The 26,502-nt window shown below is 35.8% G+C and overlaps 1 protein-coding gene across 1 annotated transcript in view; it reads right to left on the minus strand.

The window, feature by feature from the left end:
• Positions 1 to 26,502, minus strand: part of GRIK2 (glutamate ionotropic receptor kainate type subunit 2) — a 429,339-nt gene that overhangs the window by 39,288 nt on the left and 363,549 nt on the right. Inside the window, exon 14 of the mRNA XM_013948819.2 lies at positions 876 to 1,101. Within this exon, the coding sequence (XP_013804273.1) occupies positions 876 to 1,101 (226 nt within the window). The remainder of the gene's footprint in view (positions 1 to 875; positions 1,102 to 26,502) is intronic.

Here is a 26,502-nt window from a genome sequence, read left to right on the forward strand (position 1 = left end):
CTATTCACATCAATGTCAAGATGGTAAAAATTCTTCTTAAAAAAATTAAAATAAGATAAATATCAGTCTTGCAAAGAAGTCAGCAGGAAGATATTACAAGATTAAGTAGGATGATTGTGCAGTACTGAGACCCTTTGTGTCACACCATTTTCTGTTTCCATCTACTCTGAAATCTAAAGCCAGAATCTCGGCTCATGTGCTTCAAAATCACTCCAGTCAATGGGAACTCTGCACCGCAGTGAATCACATCCTGTGGATTCTAGCAACCAAATAAGTGTCAGTAGTTGGCTTCTAATCTTGCAACCAAGTTTTTGTACCCAGTCAGTAACACCTGACCTGGAACACATTTACAGGATTGGAACTGTTCTGCAAAACCACAAAGTTTTAATTCAGTACTTATTTTGTCTGTGGATTATACATGACAGGTTATGGGATTTTTCCCCGTATTTTAAGATTCTCAGCATTTCATGAAGCTTCATGTTAACCCCTTTTGCCAGTGCAAGCTTTGTACTAGTAGCATCTCATTCTCTGAAGAGATAGATGAATATGTTTAAAACATTTATTCATTTATTTATTTTAGAAAATCAAGTGCTCTGAAAGGTAATTGTTTGTTTTAGTTGAATATATGGAAAGCATCAGTAATAGAAACATACCATATGAAAATGTCCATTATTTTATAAGGCTTTTCTGTTTAGAAAATGAAATTTGATCTGTAAATGTTGATAATATATGTAATATTTTTCCTTAGATGGGGAAAAAGAGAACAAGAGAAATGCTAGTAGTGTAGAGAAAGCTACACTATGTTAGAGCTTTCTTGTGCTACTGCAGGAACTAAGATTAATGAACACAGAACAAATGGTTGACATATAACCTACCCATGGGAGTTCCAACGCCATAACCTTTTGAGTCTATCAGGCCTCCAATCTGTGTTAGGTTACAGTTCCGCTGTGTGACAAACTCAATGGTTGTCGACTCCATTAAAAATGCATAATCAGAGGTAAGTACACGCTGGATACCTTCTTCATTACTTTTGACAAGTACTGACTGCCTCCTGCTGCTCATGAAGGCCCACATCTTGTCGTAAGTGGAGATTTTGGATTTCTGAAAGATAAATAATAGATGCAACATTAATAAAAATAATATGCTTTTAAGAGTGAAAGCAAATTCTCAGTTGCACATTACTCTTTTATATTTTACTACATGTCACAGGTTTTACCAAGGGAGTCCTGTAAGGGTGCCTGCAGCTTTCATCTCTTCTGTGGAAAACAAAATGGCTAGATAGATTCTCCAGAATTTGCATCATATTTGTTGGTTATGAGATTCTGTGATGAAGGCCTAGAATTATTTGAAGTCAGTGGAAAGCTATTAGGATTTCACTGCAGCCAAGTTCATCAACAATGTTTGTGAATATTACAGGAGAATCTGCTGGATTCTGGCACATTTGAAATTTTCACTTTGAATGATTTCAAATCATTCAGCTACTCCTGAGCAATTCTGAAAACCTAATACACATTTCAGCAACTTGAAGTTATCAGAGTTTTCAGAGATGGCATTATATGGAGGAAACAGTTGTGAGGGAGAGGACAACAACCATTTTATCTAAAACACTGCAACAATACTGAGAGAAGGATTTTAGCTAAAAGTAACATAGTCTGGTCATACAAATACTGATTTTCCATTCAAAAGCTGACAAGCTAGAAGTCCTCAATCTGTTTTCTGCTCTGAATATTCCCAGAAGGCAAAGAAGTATTGTGTAATGGAGGAGAGATTAGGACAGGGATGAAGGAGACAACAGTTAAGTACAAAGTGCTGCTGTACAACTATGGAGGAATCAGTTCCTTTCTCTACATCTCAGTTTTTCCTTTTAAAAACAAAGCTATTACCTTCCCTCATCTTTGTAAAACAGGATGCTTAAGAGATGATAGGCACTATATAAACTGAAGGCACTAGGGCGATGACATTTGCATATTACTTTTGCCCCCATCCATTCAATAATGTTTCAAACTCAGATGGGTCAGAAAATGTTCAGTAATGTTAATTTTGCCTAGTAAATAAAGTTAGAAATACAGCATGCAGGACTAGTATAATCAGACTTTTTAATGAGTCTTTCATCTTTTAATGTCAGCCTTAAACATAACTTTGCCTTCAGCTCTGAGGGAGGTACTAAACAAAGATTGACACTACAAACTTTTCTGAAGTTCAGCTGATTGGCAGCCATAAATTCTGCCCCAGAGGAGAATTAGTAGCATATGTGGAATAAAAAGGGGAACATTTATTTAGAAAAAACGATGATTTTGTCCCCCTGCTGCGAGACAATCCAAGACTTATCTCCCTCTGCCTGGGGACTTAGCAAATCAAGTGTTTGAACTAACTCCAGCTAACAAAACTGAACACTTTTAGGACCATGCATGAGCACACTGTTACTGTGCTGAACATGGTAGGTTACTTATTGAAAAAGATTTTAGTAACAATAAGGAGGAAAAAGATTTTTCTTCAGAATATAATGAGAATGTGTAGAAGAGGGAGGACCAAACAAATATGGTCTCTACTTATAGGTTTGGGCCTGAAAATCAAATAATTCTTGCAAGCACTTAATATTATAGTGCAGCAAAACATATTTTAAGCACTACACGTCAGTTCTATAGAAATCCAGATGATTATGCCATACAGAAAGGATGGAAAATTAATGTTTTCCAATACTTGAAAATTATGCCAAGCACCTGTATCACCATTTATTATTATTATTTTTTTACCATACAATATTTACCCCAACAAACAAAACAATAATTTTAGCTGCTGTGAAATAATTTGAACAATGTCAAAAATTGGCAGAGAAAACAGTTTTGGTAAACTGTTAGATACATTGGTGATGCATACTGAGGAAAAAAAAAAAAAAGCCAAATGAGCTGTAACAGAAAATAAAGCAAGAATGAACTACAATACAGAATGAAGTATTTATACCCTTAGGTCGCAAAGATCATCACCAGGATGGAAACACGTTAGAAATGGGAATGTTTGCTCTCTATCGTAGCATTACAGCATGTGGAAAAATACAATATCCTCTAAAGGACAGAGAGTATTCATATTACGATGACTGATTTAATCAGCTAGGATGGAGTCACAACTACTATTGAAAAGGAGTAACACTTGTGAGGACAAAGGCCACAAACAAAATAAAAGAAAGGAAAACTTCTGCTTAGGATAGCATGCTTGCTGGAATAATTAAAACAAAAATGATATCAAAATTTTGCATATGATTTGTGAGACTGCAGAGAACAAGGCAAAGGCTAGAAAATTAGTGCACAGGGCCCTTTGTTATTATGCTATGAAGGATTATAGGAAGCACACAGTGACCTCTCACAATTTTCTCATGTAGGCCAAATATTACAATGCCCTTGCACTGTTTTCTTCCAAACCTAAAAGATAAAGATCAAAACTGAAATGATACCAAGGAAAATAGACCATATACCTGTAACTACTAAATCATTAAATTCTAAGTTATAGCTTAGCAATTCTTACAAAAAAATAACGTCTATTTGTTTTATGCACAACAGGGAGTGATTTGCCTGAGAAAAAAAATACTTTCGATTCAGGGAAATACAGCCACAAATGGTTTTCCTCTGTTTGGCAAAATACTGAGCAGACTCAATAGACTAAAATCAAGAGGCCAGAACAATTAAAAGCATCAAAAGCCCATTTGACATTGAACTAAAGAGAATGACACTCCAATATGTACATATTGCTTCTGGTGGTTATGACTGTGTCATTCATATTGATAGAAGCAGATGCTGCAATTTACATCATGTTTCCATCTTCTTTGTGTGCAAATCAATCCGGTTAATCAACTTATATACTCCATCAATGAAGCATATTGTTTTATCTGGGTTAGTTCACCATATTGTCAGATCTAACTGGAAATCGCTGTCTGGAAAGCCAAACTAACCTGAAATCAACTGGAAATGATGTCTGTATAAGATAACTTGTGATGACATGATTTATTATGCCTGTGTTCCCTCAGTAATGCTGAAGATAAGAAAGCTGCCTGTGCTTTGTAACATTTGAATTTCACTGGAATACAAGAGAACTAACCAACAGGAAAGTTGGAATTGAAGAAGTTAAGCAAGTCAAGAAGCTCATCTACCTGGTACATAAAATGGCAGCTCTGACAGTGGCATTCAGAGGATGCCATCAGTGACATACTCAGCATTCATAAATTAAAGATTACTGGAAGATAACTGTGCATGTCAGAGATCATGAAAGGAAGCATGGTGAAGGCTCTAAATTAGTCTAGTGCAACGTATATCTGTAAGGCTGGAGGAATCATTGTTAGCAATATGTTACCGCTCTATCCTGAAGTACTGGATAGGAAAGACAAATGTCTGAGCAGTGAAACTCTGGAGCACAAGGTTAGAAAAATATCAGGATGCTGAATGAACACCAAAATAAACAATGATCAAAGGACAGGGAAGCAGACCTCATGGTACAAGACAAGACAGGATAAATGCACAGCAAAAAAATGTGCCAAGCAAATCCTGACATTTTTCTACAAAGGACTGTACAGAATCCCCTTTTGCAAATACATTAACAGAGAATTTTCTTTCACCAATATCATTCAGCTTCTTTCCCAGCTTCTAAAGGCACTTGGGTGTCATGGACAATGCCTCAGCTATGCCTACATCCATGTAATATCTTAATTCAAAAGGAGTTGCAATAACAAAGGAAAGACTAAAGGTAATTAAGGTTACAATCTGAATTTCTGAAGGGAAATAGTAGAAAAAAATCTGAAGCCTAATTCTTACATATGTTATTAAAAGTGCCTCCACCACATAAGAATTAAAACATGACAATCTTTATTTAAAGAAAAAAAAAACAAACACAGATTCCCAAACTTAATGCATATAACAATGATTTGACTTTTGCTTTCCTGGCACTGCCTTCTGAGCAGACATAAGCCACTTTTCATAAAGGGGCTTGATTCACTGATTTTTTTTAAGGCTAAAGGAACAATTATACCCATTTATTCTGACCTCCTGTAAAACACAGACTATGAAATCTCACTTCTGTATCCCTTCACCAAGCTCATGACTCATGTGTTTGCACTGGCAAGAAGAATGACACATGAATAGTGCATTCAAAGAGACTTATCTATATGGGCCTTTTAGCAAGATGTTCGACATCATAGTCTCCCACAACATCCTTGATCAAGCTGGTAAGATATGGACTGGAAAGATGGACCACTTACAGGTGGAGAACTGGCTATGGAGTCAAGCAGGAAGGGTGCTGGTTAATAGCTCAAAGTCAAATTGGCAACTGATCATGAGTCAGGTTCCTCAGGGGTCAATACTGCGTCCAGTACTATTCAATATCTTTATAAACAATTTAACAGTATAATGGGATTGAATGTGCCCTCACCAAATCATCCATAGATGACAACAACTAGGAGGAGAGGTAGTTAGGCTAGAAGAAAGAGCTATCATACAGAGACCTCAACAGGCCAGAAGATTAGGCTAACGACAATTGCATGAGATTTAACAAAGATAAATGAAGACTCCTGCACCTAGGACAGAATAATCCCAAGCACCAGTACAGGCTGGGGACTAACTGGAAGGAGTGTATCTTGGCATAAAAGGACCTAGGGATCCAAGTGGACAGCAAGCTTAACATAAGTTAGCAGTGTGTCCTCGTAGCACTGAAAGCAAATGTTATTCTGGACTCCATCAGCAAGACTACAGCCAACAGAACAAGGTAAGTGACTATTCTACTCTGCTTGGCATGTGTTAGACCACACCAGGAATACAGTGCCCAGTTTTGATCCTACCAGTTCAAGAGAGGCACTGAAAAATTGGAGAGCGTCCAGCAGAGGGCAACCATGGTGACCAGAGGGTTGTAGAACTTGACTTGGGAAGAAGGGTTGAAGGACATGGAGTTACTCAACCTGGAGAAGAAAAGACTCAGCAGGATCTAATCACAGTCTTCCAATACCTAATGAGAAGGTTAGAGAGAAGATGAAGGCACTCGCTCTTTACTAGGATGTGTGCTTACAGGACAAGAAGCAATGGCAAAAGTCCTGAAGGGAAATTCTGTCTGCATGTAAGAAAAAATTCTGCACCCTAACAAAACTAAGCATTGGAAGGGTTGCCCAGAGAAGTGAAGGAATCTGCCTTGCTGGAAATAGTCAAGCCTCAGTTTGAGAGGGCCCTGGATAAGCTAATCTAATGTCCTGCTTTCAGTAGAAAAGCAGGTCCCTTTCAAACAGAGGAAGCTATCTCCATAGGTCCCCACTTCCAACCTAGAGTTTTCTGTGATTTCTATGATTCTTTATCAGTTTAAAGTTACATACAGTGATAAATGCTTCCCAAGACTTTTCAATTTACGATGTTGAACAATGAGATTTTTCTTTTTTTTTCTTTCAAGAAAACAAAATAAAAAATGACTTCCCTCATTAAAAGTCATTGAGAACTTGTGTAGTGTATACATCAAGCCACTGGCAAGCTCTTAGCCCCAAAAATGTGTGTTTCCTAAAGTTTTTTTCACACTTCAGTTCTTTGAATCTCGAGTACAGTCATTCCAATTATTTCATACATAACCCCCTTGAAAAAAACCTGAACACCAGTATGGACAATCAAGCTGAACTGCCCATATAATACATCTAGTTTATTCATTCCATATTCATTTTTGTAAATTTGTTTTGACAGATACCCTAAGTCTACACAGCTCTGCATAAACTAGAAAATACATTTCAAACGTTGTTAGTAACAGCAAAAGCACACATGTATCTCAAAAAATCTTTCTAAACATAAGAAGGTTAGCTGTCAAATGTAGGTGAGGCAGAGATTATAAAAGCTCTTCTTATGGTCCAAAGCTGCTCTAGCACACTTGGAATATGTCTCCAAAATTTTAGGCCACTGAGAATTAGTACAATTGATTGTACTATTAGTATTATTGATTGTACAATTGAGAAACAAAGTTAATTATATGAATACATTTTAAATTGTAGTATGACAAGCTTAAGGCTGAGAGAGCATACCAGTAGCTTAACGTAAAGAACGTTTCAGAAATGCCATAATTGGAAATCACAGGGAAATTCAAAGATAAGACTACTTGAAAGAATGTGAACACTCGTATAAATGAAAATAAACTGCAAATACACATAAATAGCTTGGTCTCTTTCTGGTACTGTCACTAAATCGAAAAACATAAAAGCTGGCTGCAACTGTTCTGATATCTATCAATGATCGATGTTATGTTTGTTTCCTTGTGCGTCTTTTGTACTTCTTGTTTTTGTAATTCATATCCACCTACACTCATCCACTATCTCCCAGTTTTCAGTAAATCTCCAAATTCTTTTGAGCAGGTACTGTTTTCTCCAAACAGTTCAAAGTTTCTGAAGTGGGTGACAATGGGATCCTGGTCCACTATTTGACTTTCAGCTAAACAGCAATATATGTAAATAATGGTAAATATCAGAAGCAGCTACATGAATGAGAATGGAAGATACCGTATTTTATTTATTTTTTAGCTTTTCACAGTATCAGTATCACAGTATCATCTCCTGTTTCCAGATATTTCATTGTTTTAAATAATTCATTTAAATTAGTTTTAATGACTAGAGCAATTACAGCTTTAGTTGAAATACCTTAGCTAATTCTACACTCCAAAACCTAATGCTATTTTTCCGAGGAAGTAGAAACAGTATATTTACCTATTTTAACAGGGCTAAGTTCATTTAATGTAAAACATAATTTGGTCTTAGTTGCATATCTGCACCTGATGCTTCCATAACATGGTATGATGCCACAAAAATTCCAAACACTGCACTCACATATATGCAATGTACAGTTTTGAATCATTACTATACGATAAGGTATAGCTTTTACAGAGCGCTGTGTTAATCGTTGACATCTTAAGTATACTTAAGTATACTGAAAGCATTACACATTCCTCCACCTGTGCTGGACAACAGACCAGACTTAAATCAGCTTAACTGTCTTCTATCACCAAACAGACAGACTGTGCTAATACAAGTGAACTTCTGGGTGTCATCTGATTTTCTGACCAGATTATCACTGGTTATAACAATTTGCAAATGACTTTTGTAGTCCTGTATAATTTTTATGTCTCCTAGAATTGTAACACTGGCATTTCCTCAGTCATCAAAGAAAAGTATAAAAGACACCCTTTCATTTTTATTAGACTGGTCTCATTGACTCTGACCTCAGGGCGTTTTTTTTTCCTTTTTCTTCTTTTCCTTTTTTTCTCTATTTTTCCAGAACTGCTGAGGCCTGAGAACCCTTAAGTGAACTAGCCGATTTAGATTTTGTTGTGTCAGCACAAAAACAATAAAACCAGTGCATACAGTGCTTTCTCCTTCATAACGGCAATTTTCATGGTCCATAGAGCACAAATGAAAAAAGGTAGGAAAGGTGTTCCTGCCAAGAATGGAATTACAAGGAATGAAAAATGCAGTGCTAAGAAAAAGACATTTTTACTCTCTCCCTGATTGTGCTGACTTTTTGTTTTAAAAACCAAAGGTTTTGAACAAATGTTAAATATTTAAAGTAATTTATGAGTAAAAAATAATGAATGCTATTGAAATAAGATTTCACTATTGGCTTTGACCTGGAAATAAATAAGGATTTTATTGCTCTAAAATCACTAACGGATTCCAGAAAACTTCCTTCTCTTTTATACCAGAATGATTTATAGTCCTCTACTGGATTATAATTAATGTCACAACTGTTCTTTTTATTAAATACTGTGGAAGATGACAAGTGTGATATTTTTCACACTTCTTTAGGTTTCTTCCTTTTATAAACAGAAATAAGACATTATAGAAATTTAATCTTCTTTTAAAGAAAACCCAATATTCTGCATGCTTCTTAAAGATAAATCCACTTCTGCTCATTCTGCCTATTTTCAGATACAAACTGCAATACAAAATTTCACACTTGGTTTACACTTTATCTGAAAGCAATCTCCTTTTCCAAAAACAGTGAGTGAATACTGTCATAATTATATGCATAACCTCTGCAAGTTGGAACTGTGCATGAAGTTCACAATTACTGCTTTAAATATTTACCTCAAACAGGGTGAAAATTTGTCATAATGACACGTATTTAACAACAATTTAATAACAACATCTACATTGGCATGGAAGATGTTTGTGCGGTGCTCAAAACAAAATTAATATGCACTATGCCCAAAACACTCTACTGTTGTTGCAATTTGAAAGAAACTCATCAGGCAGTATTAGGAATCAAAGTCATAGCATTCAAGATCTTCTCAAATGGGGAGAAGTGGTAGAAAGCCCACTAACTATTATTTGTTAATTTGTTGCCCAAAATACTTAGGAATAAATATTGTGTCTTTATCTTCTCAGAGTTCTGAAACTTAACTGCACTTCCATTGTCACTTTTTTTCTTTTGGTACCTGGCAAGCAGCAGCATTAGCATTAGTTATTGGCTGTAATCACAGTCATCAGAATCAGTCTAGTGGCACCAATACAGGTTGGCATGTTTTTTGCCCAGTAGCTTCCCTCCATCAATTCTGTTGCCAGACCTAACAAACTGCTGAATAACTGAAATGGGTAATAATTTTGAGTATTTCTTCATAAAATATCTCAGCTAAAATATTTGCCAGCTATAGTTTAGCAGAAGTTTAAACTGAGGTATTTTGCAGAGAATGGGATTTGGGTTTAGCATCCTGTACTTTTTTATGATATTAAATAAATTACCAACAACACAGGAACATATGTGCTAGATAAGAACAGCTGACTCTCTCTCTCTGTAATCATCTAACCTTGGTCAGTAAAAAACTGGAGTTAATTCAGGCAAACAGGATTGATGCCATATGAGGTTCATATCAAAGGTACAGAGGAGTGGTAAGGTACTGATCTGAAAAACAGTTTCTTTGTTAGCAAATCTGTCAGATCTTGGAATAATTCTGGCAGTTTTATATTGAAATGTCTGTAGTCTCCTAAACAACATACTTGAGGTGATAGGCAATGTGACACTTAAGTAGCTGCTTTCCTCCAACAACTGAGAGGTTAAAAAGAGATTTTAAGGATCTGGGACGACATACTGCAGTAAAACCAAATTGATTGCTGAAGAATACATCAGCTTCATGTAGATGAATTAAGGTATGCTATCCTAGTCATCTATATTGAAAATATTTACAGTTGCTGAGTTATAAGATGTACTTTCAAATACTTTTTAGCAGTAATCATAAAGCCCCTACCTAACTTTCAGAAGATGATAGGGAAAGAAATTAAGTTGTATTATTGACAAACTTGCATAACACGCAAAAAGCCAGAACAAGAGACAATTAACGTGTTTAATTGCACACCCCAATTTGGACACCTATAGTAAGTGAGAACAGGCAGTATAAACACAGCTGGTAATGTAGTTTAATAAAGAAAGGGATATAGTATAGCTTCTGAAGACTAAGAAAGTTCTGCAAAGGCTCTTCTTTCTTTACTATTTGGAACAGACAGAAACAGCAAATACATGCCAGAATAGAGGCAGAAGGATTCCCTTTCCAATATTATTGACTGGTTTATCCCAGTTTGATCAGAGAGACACTGTCAGAATTAGTGGGAATTAAGTAACTGGAAATTCCCAAGAAAAGAAAAGGGAAGCTCATCATCATTTTATCAGTTTGATCATTCAGTGACTTAAATCAGTTACATTAGTGTTTTCTGTTATATAATACACCAAAATTCAGCCAAAGTCAATGCTAAGATTTCTCCACTAATTTTGTGCTAAACTACTAGTTATTTTATTTTTGCTTATTACAAGGTTGTTATGTCTTAATAGATAACTGAACTGTGTAGAACCACTTGACACAAAGAAGAAAAAGACAATTTTGAGTAGGATCATTGGGTGTGTTTTTCTGAAGCTACTAAATCCAAAATTTCAGCAATTTGATATGTTTCTGTGGGGACAAAAAGCAAAACAAATGAAAAATTCATGCACTGTATTTCCACTACCCTAGGTGCTGTTAGACATCTACCTACAAAAAGATGCAGTTTGCAGTTTCAGTGGAACACTGGTTACTATCATCATCCTTAAGAATAGGTTAGATTGAACTTTACATTGCAAAAGTAATTTTGAGTGTATCTGAAATCTGTGGTAACAAATACTGATTTCTGTGACAATGATGATGTTAAATGAAAAGTGATCTATCATGTTGAAACTGGGAAGAGTCCATCATATTGTATGGCCTGGGCATTATAATCTGAAAATGCATGTTCCATCCCTGTTAATTGCCCTGAAATCTTAGAAAGATCAGCATGAAAAATACTGTACTCTCTTATTTCTTCCCATTCTCAGCTTTTTATGTGTGCACCTATGATGCAAACATAAGTCCAAATATATTGCAATAAATTTCATATTCAATTCCAGAAATCAAAGTTAAAATGATACTATTATTGAGGTGTATCAGCCAAAACAAGTAGATAAGAAGTTAGGCTGATGTGACCTTCTCTCAACCCCTACATTATCTTTTTGCTACATGAACATATGGCAAGCACATATATCAGTTAAGAGATAATGTGAAACTTCAGTAATAACAAAAAACACAGTGAATTCAGAGATCATTTAAGCCTTTCAGTAGTACACTTAAAATTTGTAGAAGTCAAACTTCCATTACAAAGCTAATAAGCTACTCTGATGTTTGTTATTTACATAAATACTGTACAAATTAGAGAAGAGAAAGAGAAGGATATAAATATGGGCTTGCCTTACTTTTCCCCAAAGTTGAACCTTCTTCAAAGCTTAGTAAATTAATACTAGAGAAAAACAAAACAATCTGATTTCTTTCACATAAGAAATCTTAATGTTTCAGCAATTGCAGATATCCTGAATTGGAATGAAAAGTAGAATAAGAAACTCTGTGAAATAAAAAGTTTCAAAAAAATCCATTTAAATACAATGTATTAGGAACAAAGGAGACAGGGCAACAGGGAAAAAATAGGAGAGATCAAAATTTCGTATTGCTTTTTCCCAGCAGAAAAATTAAGACAAAATGAATAATCAAAACTTATCCTTGGAAAATTTCTACTCTTCAAAAATGATTTTTGATAGAGAATTCCTGACCTGGCCTAAAAATTTATAGTAGGACTCAGGAAGTTCTCACCATGTGAGCTCTAGATATGCCTTAGTAATAGTTTCAGCTTTCTACCTGAAAATTTCTACTACTTCCAGTGATAGACTTTACATTTTTTTACTGTTGACCAAAGTATTAATATACATTTATGCATTTATAGCTACATGTGGTAAAAGTAATTGTACTTTTTGATCAATGAATTTTTTGTCGTTTCATGGAATTTTATACCAAAAATGAAGTGCTTCACGAATGGCTTGAAATAATCTTTCTGTGGAAAGTGATACCTGAGCTCTGAAATGCAGTTAAAAGAAGGAGTTCAGATTTGACATTATATTCTGATATGCTCTTGTGGAAATGCATGTGCCTTCACAGAAATATTGTATGGGCTGATATGTGATGCATTAAGTCCTAGAAAGTTGATTATCTTAATGATCATATGTCACTACCAGAACTGCTAAAGCTTCTGGACATTTCTTCCACGGAACTGCTACGTGTAGCTGGTATCATATTGAAGATTCTGTGTTTCCTCTGCTAAGCTGTCAGTCTGTAAGTCCATCAATTCCACATCAAAAAGTAATTTTGTTATTTGTCCCGTAAAAAGCTAATGGGAAACACAGTTTCTGACAAAGTTGCACAACTGTAAAATTAAATTTTGTTAATTTTAAAATAATACCTTTGCTAGCTTTGCTACCAAAACCAGTCAACCTTTTTCTGGATGCTATCAAATTGTTCTGATGAGTAGTCTCAAATGATAGCAACTGGGACTATGGTGTTTGACTCTATTCCCTATTTTATTGTTTTAATTAAATTACTTGTGAAAAATCAGAAAATTCCACATAATCTAGGGACTTTTATGGAAACTAATCAATAAATGACTACTTTAGAAACCTTCATTGAATATAACAAAACATGTAGAAATTAACTATAGTGAAAGCTAACGTCATCATCTGTGACTGACTTCAAGTTCTCAGTTCAATATGTTGTACAGGACTGAAAGCAAAGGCAACAAAAATAAAGCGAGAACACAGAAAACTATCAGAATTTATTCTATGTATTACATCATATCGCCTATATTTTTCTATTTGCCATGCAGTTTGACAAAAATAAATAACTGCACTGATAGTGCTTTGATTGTATTTTGACCTTTGAGAGATGTTAACAAAGCCACTTTCAAAGCATTATTGTGGTTATATTGGTTTCAAGTGTGTGTTGTGGCAATACTAAAAACCTGGTTTATCTGCATATTCAAAGAGAAGCAGCCAAAGCAGTAACCGTACAAGCAACTTTCAACATCACACAGTAACTGAAACTTTTTTTGACAATAAGGAAATAATTACATCTCCATATTGAATATTGCTCATTTGCTGAGGTTCCTTAAAATGGTACCAATCAATATAATAGGTTTTTCTAATGAGGACCTGGGTCAAAAAGCAATTGGACTGATGCACCACTAATTCATTTTATAATAATCAGCTACAGGCAGATGATAAACACTGTCTGCCAGCAATAAAATGGATAAAAATTCAACCTGCTTTAAGGTGTGTAGCTCTACAAACACCTTTTTTTACTTTGGTCATAGGATCCTTATCAACTGACTCTTACTGTTTCATCTTAGCAGTAGTAACTTTAGTAGTGTGCACACTACGCATTCAACAGCATTTTCTAACTGGAGGGCAAGTACTTTACTCTTACCAATTTGCATTTATACTCTTATAATTTGATTTTGCTTTATGTTTATTTGACAAAGTTCCCCAGAACCTTCCAGAAAGGTGCCAATCTACTGAAGCTCTACGGGAAGAGTATGTTCATTTATTGGTGAATGGGTTTATTCCTCCCTAGGGGCAGGACTTGGCATTTTGCACTGTGGAACTTCATAATGTTCCCATCAGCTCATTTCTCCAGCCTGTTGAGGTCCCTCTGAATGGCAGCACAGCCCTCTGGTCTCTCAACCATCCATCCCAGTTTTGTATTCTCTGCAAACTTGCTGAAGATGTACTCTGTCTCATTATGCAGGTCATTAATGAAGACGTTAAACAGTATTGGACCCAGTACAGACACCTGGGCATACTGCTGGTGACAGGCCTCCAGCTGGACTTTGTGCCACTGATCACAATCCTTTGAGCCCAGCAGCTCAAACAGTTTGCAGTTCACCTCACCATACGCTTATCTAGTCCATTCTTCATCAGTTTGTCAGTAAGGATGTTATGGGAAACAATATAGTATCAAAAGCCTTACTAAAGTTGAGATTAACAACATTCACCACTCTCCCCTCATCCACCACCAATTGACTTCAGCATGAAATCAATCCCATATTAAATCAACCATCTGTCTTCCAAATTTAGGACAATATTGTCTCCTAACCTCCACCGTAATAGAACCTTTTTCTGTGATCCAGTAACTTCACCAATAAAGCAGCTCTTCTTGGTGCTTTACCTGGGAGAAGAACAGAGAAGTACTGCTGGCTAGAGACAGGAGAAGGGGAAGGAGGGGTGGATAGAAATTAGGATATTATCCCAGTGTTATGATACTACTGTTAAAATGGGGATGCCATATTAGGATCACAAACACATGGCGCAGTATGTTCCCTGCCTGCCTCACAGAGTCAGATGTTGGTCGTACCCTAAAAAAGCTATGCGACGGTCCATCAAACAGTTTTAAGACATGACTTACCAGATTTACACTACATGCTAGAAGGTACTGTAGAGTGGTTACACTAAAGCATTTGTATACTTTCTAACTCAGCTTTATAGATGAAGCCCAAAGATGGACTAGGATCATAGAATCTGCTATATCATCAGCCCACATGCCGTTCTCTGCCACTCATATAGGCATCCTTCACCAAGGATGTAAAATGATGTTTGTTTGCTTTTTTCCCTTTTCTTGTCTCGATCTCTCCTCTAGAGCTATTCAGTCTAGAAAAAGCATTTGAAAGAGCTGTAGGAAAAGTCTCTTTATACTAGTATTACTTAACATAATGCTTTGGAAAAACAGTGGGTTTTTGCTATATTAGAGAGACATTTTGCTTATATTTTCTCCTTTCCTATATTTTCAAGTACAAAGGGTAAACATTTATCTCCAGAAGTAGAATATATCACTATGCTGTTTTGTTTGATAGGAGTAAGGATTTAGTTTAAGGCCCTATCTCTTCTTACTTTCCTTCTACCTTCTCTACTGTTTATAGATGTTCAATTGCTATCATTTTTAGACAACAAAACAATACCCCTGCTGCCTCCAGCATATGAGTAGAAGTCAGTCATTTAAAAACTATTTCTTTATTCAGCCTTAGGAAGTTCATTTTCTTTGTTCAAAACCAAGTTCTCATAATTCTGTTTGATCTTTCTCTAGAATTTTCCACAGCTCTCTTTCTATTGATTAGAAAAAAAAGGTTTACTTTATCTCGATATTTCAGTCCTGAGTGCTTGTCTTAAAAAGCTCTACAGAGAATTCATTAAAACTTGCCCACTGTGCCTTAGCAATCTGAATCTGATTTTGTGACCTTTATGTCTCGCTTTTAAAATTTCAATCTGCTTTAAATCACTACCTTTTTTTTCCATTTGCCTGCACCAAAATACTCCCTGTTCACCTCAACTGTTTTGACCCTCACCCATATATCCTATGATTAATTCCTAAAGTAGAGATGTATTAAGCGTTTGCTTTGACCAGCTCATTATTTTTCTTGTTATTTTTTTTTTCTTTGAGTCTTTTTGATATGTATGAATTTGCTTCAGACTAGAAGCCGACAAGAGGCTTATGGCAATCTTATTTCTCCTCCTTTAAACAGGCTTTATCTAAGCAATACCAAATACTATAGCTGCAGTGCAGTACCTTTTCTTCTGGATTGCAGGGCAATCCATTTACTCAAAGTATCAAGTGATGGAGAAAGGACTAATATGAGCTCATGCATAAATTTACTTGTCTTTGGGATCAACCTTCTGACCTTTGTGAAGACTATGATTAAGCTCTTTCTTACTGTCTACACAGTTGTCCTAGACTGATTTACAGGTTATACATTAGTCTGCTTCCTTGTTTTTATCAGCCATTAATATGAATATGTAGCACTGAGGGAGACACAAGAAAACTAGCATATCACATTCATTAATGGATATAATGTACACCAACTCACTGAAACCATCATTAAAAATTCTTTTAATTTTCCTTAGGTATCCTGCAAGTGACAATTGATTTTTTTTTAGTTCCCCTAATTCTAATAACCACCCACAAATTGATGCTAAATTTATAGTCCTTTTAACATTTTTGTTTGACTAAAGTTATGCATGTTTTTGCAGATTCAGGACCTTCCTTTTCTAGGAGAAAATTAAATTTTCTGACTTTTACAGGAAGTTTTTTCCCTTAAAAACTACGACCTGAAACATATGGAAGACCTACTACATGTTATGTATGTCAAACATATTAATTGTGTATGCATCACATCCTTTGGATTCAACTGGTATAGACACTAACATTTCAAAAAAGGATTTTCCATAGATCCTCTGTATTTTTGAGGAGCTGTATGTGGAGGATAATATTATTTTGCAGCTGTAGAATAATAAAAGCTTGCATTTGATTATGCTCAGGGATCCTTAACTGAACTCTAACCACAGCTAGCTAGTTTGATATGGGATGCGAACAATGGTCACAAATAAACATCAGGAAGAACTGAAAGATACATTTTAGTGAACACTTACAAACACAAATATTATGGACCTCTGACATGATACTCACTCAGACAAAATTTGTACTAGTCTTTCTTGATTATAGTTAGGTTGCTTGATTGAATGGAATCAGCTGTATTTCTGTTTTCTGCTAAATGTTTCAGTAATTCATTAAAACACTTACTCAACACAGGAAATCATTGGTCTTTTCAAATCATGCCCATAAACCCAGTAGTCAATGCCTTTTATTCATGACACTATGGTGCAGATTGGCTAGAACTTAACAACATTGATAAAACAGCCATCATTCATGGCTGAAATATGAAAAGATATCGCCACAAACATAAGCCATAAAGTCAGACACTTGGAAACTGAGAGACATTGAAAGAAGACTTAGAACTCAGAGAAAAGAGTTGTGTTAATGGAAGCATGAGTTTGTGAACATTCTTTATTCACTGATACTCTCTGTTTAAGCGAGATCAGAAATGGTTATGTTATTTTGACAGGCAAAGCGACTATACTGAAATAATTGTATCCATTCTCCTAGGTATGTCTAGATTTGGAGAAACGTATTTTTTCTTAAAGAATAAGCTAGAACATTGTCTCTGAAGCATCTTTAATTTCCATGACACAAAATGAAGAACATTTTCTAAATGATCAAGTTGAAGCCTTCACTCGGATAGCATTGGACAGATTCTTTACTTTTTCCCTGAGAAGTTTTTGAATTGTCACACATTCTCAGAGAAAAGTCAGCTTGGTCAAATTTTCTATGCCAAAAAAGGAACTGGAAAAATGATTAGCCTTCTAAAGATGCCCTGTTCTTATTTTGTTGTTGTTGTTTCTTTTGGTGGGTGAGAGACAGTTCAAGAAGCCTTTATTTAGAAAATTAAACTTAATCAGTTAAGCTAAAAAAAAAAAAAAAGACATACTATGAAGTTATCTTTATGAAATGTTGCCATTAACCTAAATAGGCTATTTTGTTTGGTTTCGATTTTCTCCCAAATAGTCAATCCATGACAGTTTTATAGGTTTTGCCTCTGTCAGAAATCCAGGATGAGGAAAATGTTTTGATATCTAAAACAATTTTTCAGAGCAGGAAAATCAGAATAAAATGCTAATCAATATCCTGTTGTCATACATCCCTTAATATCCTTTCCAATGATTCACAACAAAGCCTTTTTTTTCTCTCCAAAATATTACTTGTTCTCAGAAAATCAACTGCCATGAAACGAAAATCTTCTTTTTCCCATTCTGTATACCAACAACCTCACTAGAAAGCCATTAGTGAAAGTCATGTCAAGGGGTGCTTGATATTCAGAAATTCTGTTTCTTCTCATTAAAACAGAGGTAGACTCTAGAAACAGTTTTAAGTAGAGCACCGCAACAGAGCCAAAGAGTACCAAGGTGCTACTCATGAATATGGAGATTATCTTTAGCCACTTTTCTTTAGGGCTGAAGTCTTCTATTTATTGCAACACTCCTCCTGGTTCAAAAAATCCCCAAAGCAGCCAATCCTTAGTCCTTATGACCAGTATATCTCTCCATAAATCTTTCTGTACAGATATATCTATCTATACAGATCTATCTATACAGATCTAGATACATGTTTCTCTCTCTGTGCATGTATATGTACATATATACATTCACGTATACACATATCTACATGTATGTACACCTATATACATATATATACACACACACGGCCTTGCAGTACAATTCTTAAGATTTGCTGAATGCTAACTGCAGTGAATCTGTACTATATTGGGATTTACATTCAGTTATTCACAGAACATGCAGTGTCTGCTATACTCAGCTAGCCAGACTGCCTTTCATGTGTCCATTCACATTTCTGCACATTTCTTCCTTAAGGTATCTGGAAATGGGTATATCCTTAATACATCTGTGAAGGTCTGCAAAAGAGAGATCATCTAGGAGGGTTAAAACTATCTTCTTTGAAAGCTCTTAGGAAGTAAACTACTCATTATCCATTCAAATAGATTCCCTGTGGCTAAAAAGCTAGAGGTCACCTGAATAGGATACAATTCTGTTCTGGGCAAAATATTGACATATCAAAATTTGTTGGCCTGGTAAAGGAGAAGAACTATATATTTTTTTTCTTCATTCTAATTTAGTAAGATGAAGTAAGAGGTTAAAAGAGAGAGCCAGAAAGAAATATGGTGACCCTCCACAGCAGCATGCACTCATCAAGTCACTCCCTTTGGATACAAGAGACCTGCTTATTTGGATATAAGAGACCCACACCTGATTGAAGGGAATTGGTTAAAATCCTCTGCTATATAGTAAGTTTCTCTCTCTTGTGATGGAGAAAAAAATAAAAGAAAAAATCATTTTATTAGAGACAAAGGCATTCCTGGACATGACTACTTCTCCTGACAAAAGTTTGGCTGAAACAGATCTTTCCATGAAGGCTTTTGCTTTGGACAAATAGGCATTGTCTGAATAAATAATCTGTACTGCCAAAGCCACCATGCTCACTTCACCCCTGGGTTTCAGACCTAAGGTCTATCTTCAGCTCATGACAGGCATTAAAAAGTCAGGCATCTAAACTGAACCTGATATGTAGGTTCCATATATTGTCTGTGGAGAGAGACAGGAGCCACATCCATGAGGGCAACTCACTCTCCCTGGTTTTAGCATTTGTCTTTGCACCCTTTGTTTTTTTAATTCTCTCTAATGTTCCTCTCTCTCTCCATTAACTATAAAGGGCGCACAAGCACCCAGCTTCAACTAGCCACAGCACTTTTAGACTGCTACAGAGAAGGGAGATGGGATTCACAGCAGCTTTTACCATCATCAACTCTGAATTTCATAGGATTTTAATTTGATTTTTGTAACAGGTGCAACAGCTTATAGGCCTTTAACCTTGACATTTCTAATGTTCTTGACCAAGCTTAAGTGCCTGTGTTAATGTTTATAAATAATGCACAAATATTCAGAGAATGCCATAAAATTAATTTGGTTATAGAAGTAAGGGTACACAGGTGCAGCTCTCACACATGCATTCAATTTGAGCCTAACTCTAACAAAAAATAAAATCTCTTTGCTTACCTGACTGTTTATAAACATCTTCCCATTTGCCTGCCACACACACTGTGAAATATGAGCACTGCTATTTTTTTCAGGATTTTAAAGACAGGATGATAGAAAAGTAGAGAGACAAAAAGGCAGAACCAAAACACCAATGTTGAGATACCAAGAATTTCAACAGAGATATTTCATTCAGGACCAGATGAGGATAAGGTCTGACAATTGTCTAAATATATTACTAGAATTCTGATTCTTAGAGATATGTCAGTTACCATTATTTATACTATTCTAAGACCATCATTCTAAAAATAATTATTGTTATTAAGTAAATCATTTTTTTCACCAGACTCATTTTAGTGTTTTCCATAACATAGTAAAGGGAAGTGTGTGAGAAAGGGAAGCAGACAACTATTGTTGCTCTCTGAAGAGACAGCATCTTTTATTGCATCTGTTATTGCTATGCAACATCACTGCTTGCAACAGTAGTTGTTAGCGGAACAGAGAGTCTAGATATCCGGTATTATAGTTTTTATTTTTTATCTTAACAAAAAAAGATATATGGTAGACATTTAATGGCTGTCTGAAAATGAGCAGACACCTACAGTACAGTGTCACCTTGAGTGGCTAAGAAAGGGAGTTGTAGTAAGAAATAAGCTGGGCATGTCTTTTTGCTAGTAACAAGCTCTGTGAAGCCTTGTGGATGAAAGAGGAAAGAAGGCAGTTCAGTGATTTGATAGAACAAATAGTCAAGAAGATGCACTTTAAATAGTTTCCAAGGTAACTGGCTCTGAGCCTGGAAACTATAAATATGGGTACAAACAGGTTTCCAACTCTGAGACAGAAGACAATCAATGCAAAATAAATAACAAAGAAGAGAAGACACTTGAGTGAAAGAATATGAAAAATATTGCTTAATGAAAAATATAGGTAGAAGAATTCCAAAAAATTACCACATATTTGTGGTAATTTGAAAAACAAGTCCCTTCACTTTCATTGTATTCAACTGGCTAAAAGATTATAAGTGTACGCCTTCGCATTAAAAAACACTTCTTCCATAAATACATCTATTATTTGTTAATGTAGCATTTGCTAATACTTATTACTTAGCTTTTGCCTTGGTTAAGTAGCAGGAAATTGAGAAGAAATATTTCTGCAAAATTTCAGAATTTTTTAACATAATTAGCATGTAATAGATTAGACCACAATATGATTGGACACCATTGCAGGCTTTCACATATAGGACATTTGAATACTTGGCATAGCAATTGCTATTTGAACGTTAAAAACATTCAGACAATTATATCACTTTCAAAAGGCCAGTGCTCAAGTACTGATTACCTACTTGCTTCAAAACTAATGCTGTTTTTCAACATTTTAAGAATTACAAAAATCTAACTAGAGAAAAGTAATATTTCCAGAGACTGCATTAGCCTTTACTGCTATGATTTGCCTGAAATAAAACTTGCTGGTTATGGGCCAATACCTATTTTATCCTCAGTGTTCTTGATGTGACAGCAAAAGGATTTTTCCCAAAGATGGTAAAAAGAAAGGTGATTGAAGCTGATTGAAGTAAGTTGATTGAAAAGTAACCAGGTAAATTCTCATGTAAATACAAGCACCTCTGAGTCAAAAGAAATTTGACAAACTTCCTCAAACCTTAGATGCAGACCTGGCATCACACATAGGTGCATGTATGTTTCTTGAAACTAAAAGCAACTTGAAATATTCTTGCTCCTTTTAAAGAGTCGAATTTTACATGACTTTGGCATGTAAAATATATTTTTCTATATTTTTCTGCTGTATTTAGCAGAATTTAGGGGACAGAATAGAGGGAAAGGAGGAGGATGAGGAGAAGAAAACAGCTCTGAAATCTGAATCTCCTGGAGATTCTGGGGAGAAACAGTTTATAACAAATGATGTTGCTAACTGCACCCACAAATAAGTAGAGATACATCTGCATCTGGAGTACCGTGTCCAGTTCTGGGCTCCCCAGTACAAGAGGCATGTGGCACTACTGGAACGAGTCCAACGAAGGGCTACAAAGATGATGAGGGGACTGGAACATCTCTCTTATGAGGAAAGACTGAGAGAGCTGGGCCTGTTCAGCCTGGAGAAGAGAAGGCTGAGAGGAGATCTTATTAACGTGTACAAGTATCTGAAGGGAGGGTGTCAAGAGGATGGGACCAGACTCTTTTCAGTGGTGCCGAGCGACAGGACGCGAGGCAACGGGCACAAACTGAAACACAGACGCTTCCATCTGAACATGAGGAAATACTTTTTCACTGTGAGGGTGACAGAGCACTGGAACAGGTTGCCCAGAGAGGCTGTGGAGTCTCCTTCTCTGGAGATATTCAAAACCCACCTGGACGCGATCCTGTGCAACATGTTGTAGGTGACCCTGCTTGAGCAGGGGGGTTGGACTGGATGATCTCCAGAGGTCCCTTCCAACCTCAACCATTCTGTGATTCTGTGATTCTATGATGAATAAATTACTAGGAAAATGCAGAAAGGGGTTGTGGGACAAAGACAGATGAAGCCTATGTTTTGCATAGATCCAGTATCAAAAGAATAAGATCACTTCTCTTTTCTGTGTCCTGAAGAAAAAACAGCCTCAAAGGCATATTAGCCAGCTGGGGCCAAAGATACTTGTTACACCATCTCAGGATTTTTGTTCCGAACAACAGGATGGCCTTTGTTCCACAAAACCAAATTTGGCCCTTTAAAGAGACTTGCCACTGGACTGACTATAGCATCAAAGTATCAGACAAACTGCTGGAGTCCAGCTGCCTGAACTCCTGCTAGGATATGATGCACTGCAGTGGCAAGGGTCAGTAAAAGGTTGTTAGATAATAATAAGGGTAAGGGTCTATGGAGAAATGAAAGCTGAAACAGAAGAAATGCTCCAGTGGTACTCAGAAAACCCTCCTGGAAGTTCATCTTTGTTTCATGTTCACAAAGTTTAACATTGTATATTTAAGTATATCACAAAATTACAAGAGATTTTTCTCACCTCAGAAAGTTGAAACTTGTGTGTTTAATGCCAGTTTCACCTACGAGTAACTCAATATTTTGTTAAAGATTAGGCAAATTTACTATATAAGTTTTATTTTAATTCTCCTTTTTTGTTTGTTTTGGATTAAAAAAAAAGACTTTTGTCCTGTTATTATTGTTAAGATGCACTTTATACTTTAAAGGTATAACTATTCAGGTGTTCAGGTGTGGGAGGAGTGGAACTTCCTTACATGCAGGAAGACACACACAAAAGAAAAGGCAAAGGCAAATAAGCAATTCTTGGATTATTTAACAACATATTTCCCATGAGAATTTATTGCATGTCTCTTTTTTCCTCTCAAAAATCTTAACTCCTAGTATGTGGCATTTTTTGTCACCTCAAGTTGGCTTGAGAATGAAGGAAACAGTTTGCAGAAAGTGCAGGAACTCAAGTTTCTCAGCATCTGAAGATCCAATACATACAGGAAGACACAGATGTTTAGGTATTTTCATGGGTAGACATGGTGCTAAGGTACACAGCCCTTCCTGATGTGTTTACAAGAGAATGTTAGACACACACTGTATTATACAGTATGGTATTTCTCATTATTAATGAATGCCCATTGGAATCAAGGTAGCAGGGATCTGTGTGAAGAAAGCTGTTGCATTATGTTAAATCCTATGTCCTGCAAGTGTTAACATGCAGTGGGAAGAACAAAAAGGTAGTAAGAATTTAGACTGCTTCAATTCCATTCTAGGACAAGGAATCTGACATAGAAAATAAACATATATTATTTATTGTTATAATAAATAGATGTTTTAATGTTTATGGGGCCGGATAACCATATGGATACTGGAATGGGAAGTCTGTTACTAAAAAGCTTAAGAAGTCTTGCTCATTAGGAAGAACAGAAATAAATAGTCTAGCTCTTATGTGATCCCCTTCAAAGAGCTTTAATTTTGACAAGTAACAGCATAGAGATTTCTAGCATACTTTTTCCCACTCTTGTGTGAGCCCAGAGAGCTTAATTCCTTGATGTTTTTGCTGCTACCTTTCCCCTGCTAGCAAAAAATAGCAGATCAAGGAAAATACAATTCCCAGCAGGGTAAGATTAATTAAAAACATTAGGAAATTTCAGAGGGAAATAAATTGAGTCTATAAATGCGTTGTTTTATTCTTGCCTCTGTCCCTCTCTTTTCTGCCCTCTTACTCTTCCTCTAAGATTTAAAAAGAAAATAAAAGATGAAATATCCAATTTCATCCGCCTTCAGCTTTCATTATTTTTATCATGAACTTAATGGAGTGAATCAAAGTAAATTTTAGTAGCATCTTCAAGCATGGGATTTTGTCACTGCATGTTTTCTGTCACTGCATGGCTTGAATCTTGGAAAACACACTGATGAACTTCTGGTATCAGTGAGATAAAGAGATTGAAATGAAAGAAATAACCATTGGGCTGTTTAAAACATGTGCCTGTTCGCTTACTTCCTGAATCTATAGGTGTTTTCTCTCTTATTCTTGCAACTATCCAACAGTTGCATATATCACTCTTATTAATTATTATATTATTAATTACTAATTTCCTAAAAATTCCATAAACAAATTTTCTAAATTTATTCATGGAAGAATGCACATACGTAACAGTATTTGTTCTTATTACTACAAGGAAAACAAACTAGTAAATTCTTAATATGGCCTCCACAGTGGTCAGATGTTCCTGAGGGTTAACAGATGTCACAGCCTCATAGTTCAAGCAAGTGTTAAGTATCTATGTTTTACCTATGAAGGAAATTATTTACAATATATTTTTGATGTACTTAGACACCAGCATTCATCTCCAGCTTTAAAACAGCAGTGCTGAACTGCAATAATTTATCAAGACAGAAAGTCTCTTTTACCTTCAACATGGTAGATGACAGCAGTATCACTGATATTCAGACTTCCTATCGATAGAGTTTTCAAGACCTGGGCAAATGGACAACTAAAAGCTTACATTTCTGCACCACTCAGGTAGGACTGAGTCCTTGTGGAAAACAGTTCTCCATATTTGTGAATATCTCTGAGTTTATTCTGACAGAAGACACTGTATGTGAAAAATATTAATGTCTTCAAACTGGTATCTGGCTGCAAAGTAATGTCTTTCCACATTAAAGAACATCCTCTATCAATATGATGACTTGTAGTGAGTTTCCTAGCTGATCACTGTTTTCATGTTCACTTGGATAAAAGGTAGCTTTATTTTTATCACTGCAACCTATGAAAGACACCACACTAACAACTGCAAAATCATTTCAGAGAAAACATGCAGTATGTGTAACAGAATTTCAAACTTTTGAGGACTTCAACACCCTCATTTTTCATCCTGAACTCTGCAAACTGAAGTAAACAGGTAGCTCTTAGCTTCTGTTTCATTCTGACACTAGCTCCTCTTTAAAGAAGAGGCTCTCTCCTTGCCTTGACTGCTGTGTCAAGTCTTGTAAGGTGAAATCAGGACTACCATGCAGGGCACCCTAAAGATTTTCCTGCTTACTTCTCCAAATGTATTCTATAGCTATCAGACAATAATCTTCCTATTACTGCCGATGTACTGTTTAATAATAGAGGGTGACTAGATGGAGGGGAAAAAAGACGTGTAAGTACAAAGTACGAGAAATACACTAGCAATACTAAATACAGGCAGCTGTCAAAAAACCTCTAAAAGCCATTGCAATTTGTCTGAAATACAAGGCCAGCCACAGAAAATATACATGATCAGATTAAACGGACCCCACAGCAACAGGAAAACATAACTCTTTGGAAGCATATTAAAAACAAAACAACCATTCACAATTAATTTAGGGAGAGAGAAATTTTATCTAATCAGGTAGCAATCAGCTAACAATAGGTCAAACGCTGCTGAGAGAATGCTTTACAGTCAAGCCTTCCTCTTATATTGTGAATAGTAGCTATAGTGGCAGGCGCAGAAAGAGAGCAGAAAGCTTCCGAATGAAGACATACTCTGCAGGCTACCCATTTTCCAGCTTCCTTCTGTCAGAAACTGCCAGACTGCTTTAATGGTATGAGATACGGAGTGTAGAGAGATAATAAGCTGAAAGTGAGCAATTTTCTAAGAGAAAAAATGAGATGAGGGTAAGCACCTAACAGCTGCCAATCAGAATTAAATGATACTATGAGGATACTTACCTGACAGTTGATGAATGACAGACTAACAGGTCTCTACAACTCTTCAATCTGCCCTTTTGTATAAATGACACAAAAAAAAAAAAGAGAAAGAAGAAAAGATGGTTCCAAAACACAAAATTTTGAAGGTTTCTCTCTGCTGTGTTCAAATTCCTTCTCAAAACAAATGAAAATGAAATAAACATATTTACTTGTACTCCTCACTGAAGTCTTCTCTTTCTCTAGACACCTGTGCTTATTCTATAGAGTAATTTTAAGAAAATGTTCTGTGGTTTTCACGTACTCATTCACGCTAAACTCACTACCTCAATTTAATAAGCTCCTAAAGATCAACAAATATTTTTATGTTTTTATTTTTCCAGTGAAACTGGGGAAAAAAATTGCCTGGAGACAAATAACATTCACTATGACGTTGGGTGTTGTCATGTAAGTTCCAGGTGCTCAGCAGCAATAAATACTCTCACGATCCATCTTAAAAAAATGTTTCATCTCCGTTAGAATTAAAGCAATCTCTGATGGCAGTCT

This window comes from Apteryx mantelli, chromosome 3 (assembly GCF_036417845.1).
Source record: "Apteryx mantelli isolate bAptMan1 chromosome 3, bAptMan1.hap1, whole genome shotgun sequence".
NCBI lineage: Eukaryota > Metazoa > Chordata > Aves > Apterygiformes > Apterygidae > Apteryx > Apteryx mantelli.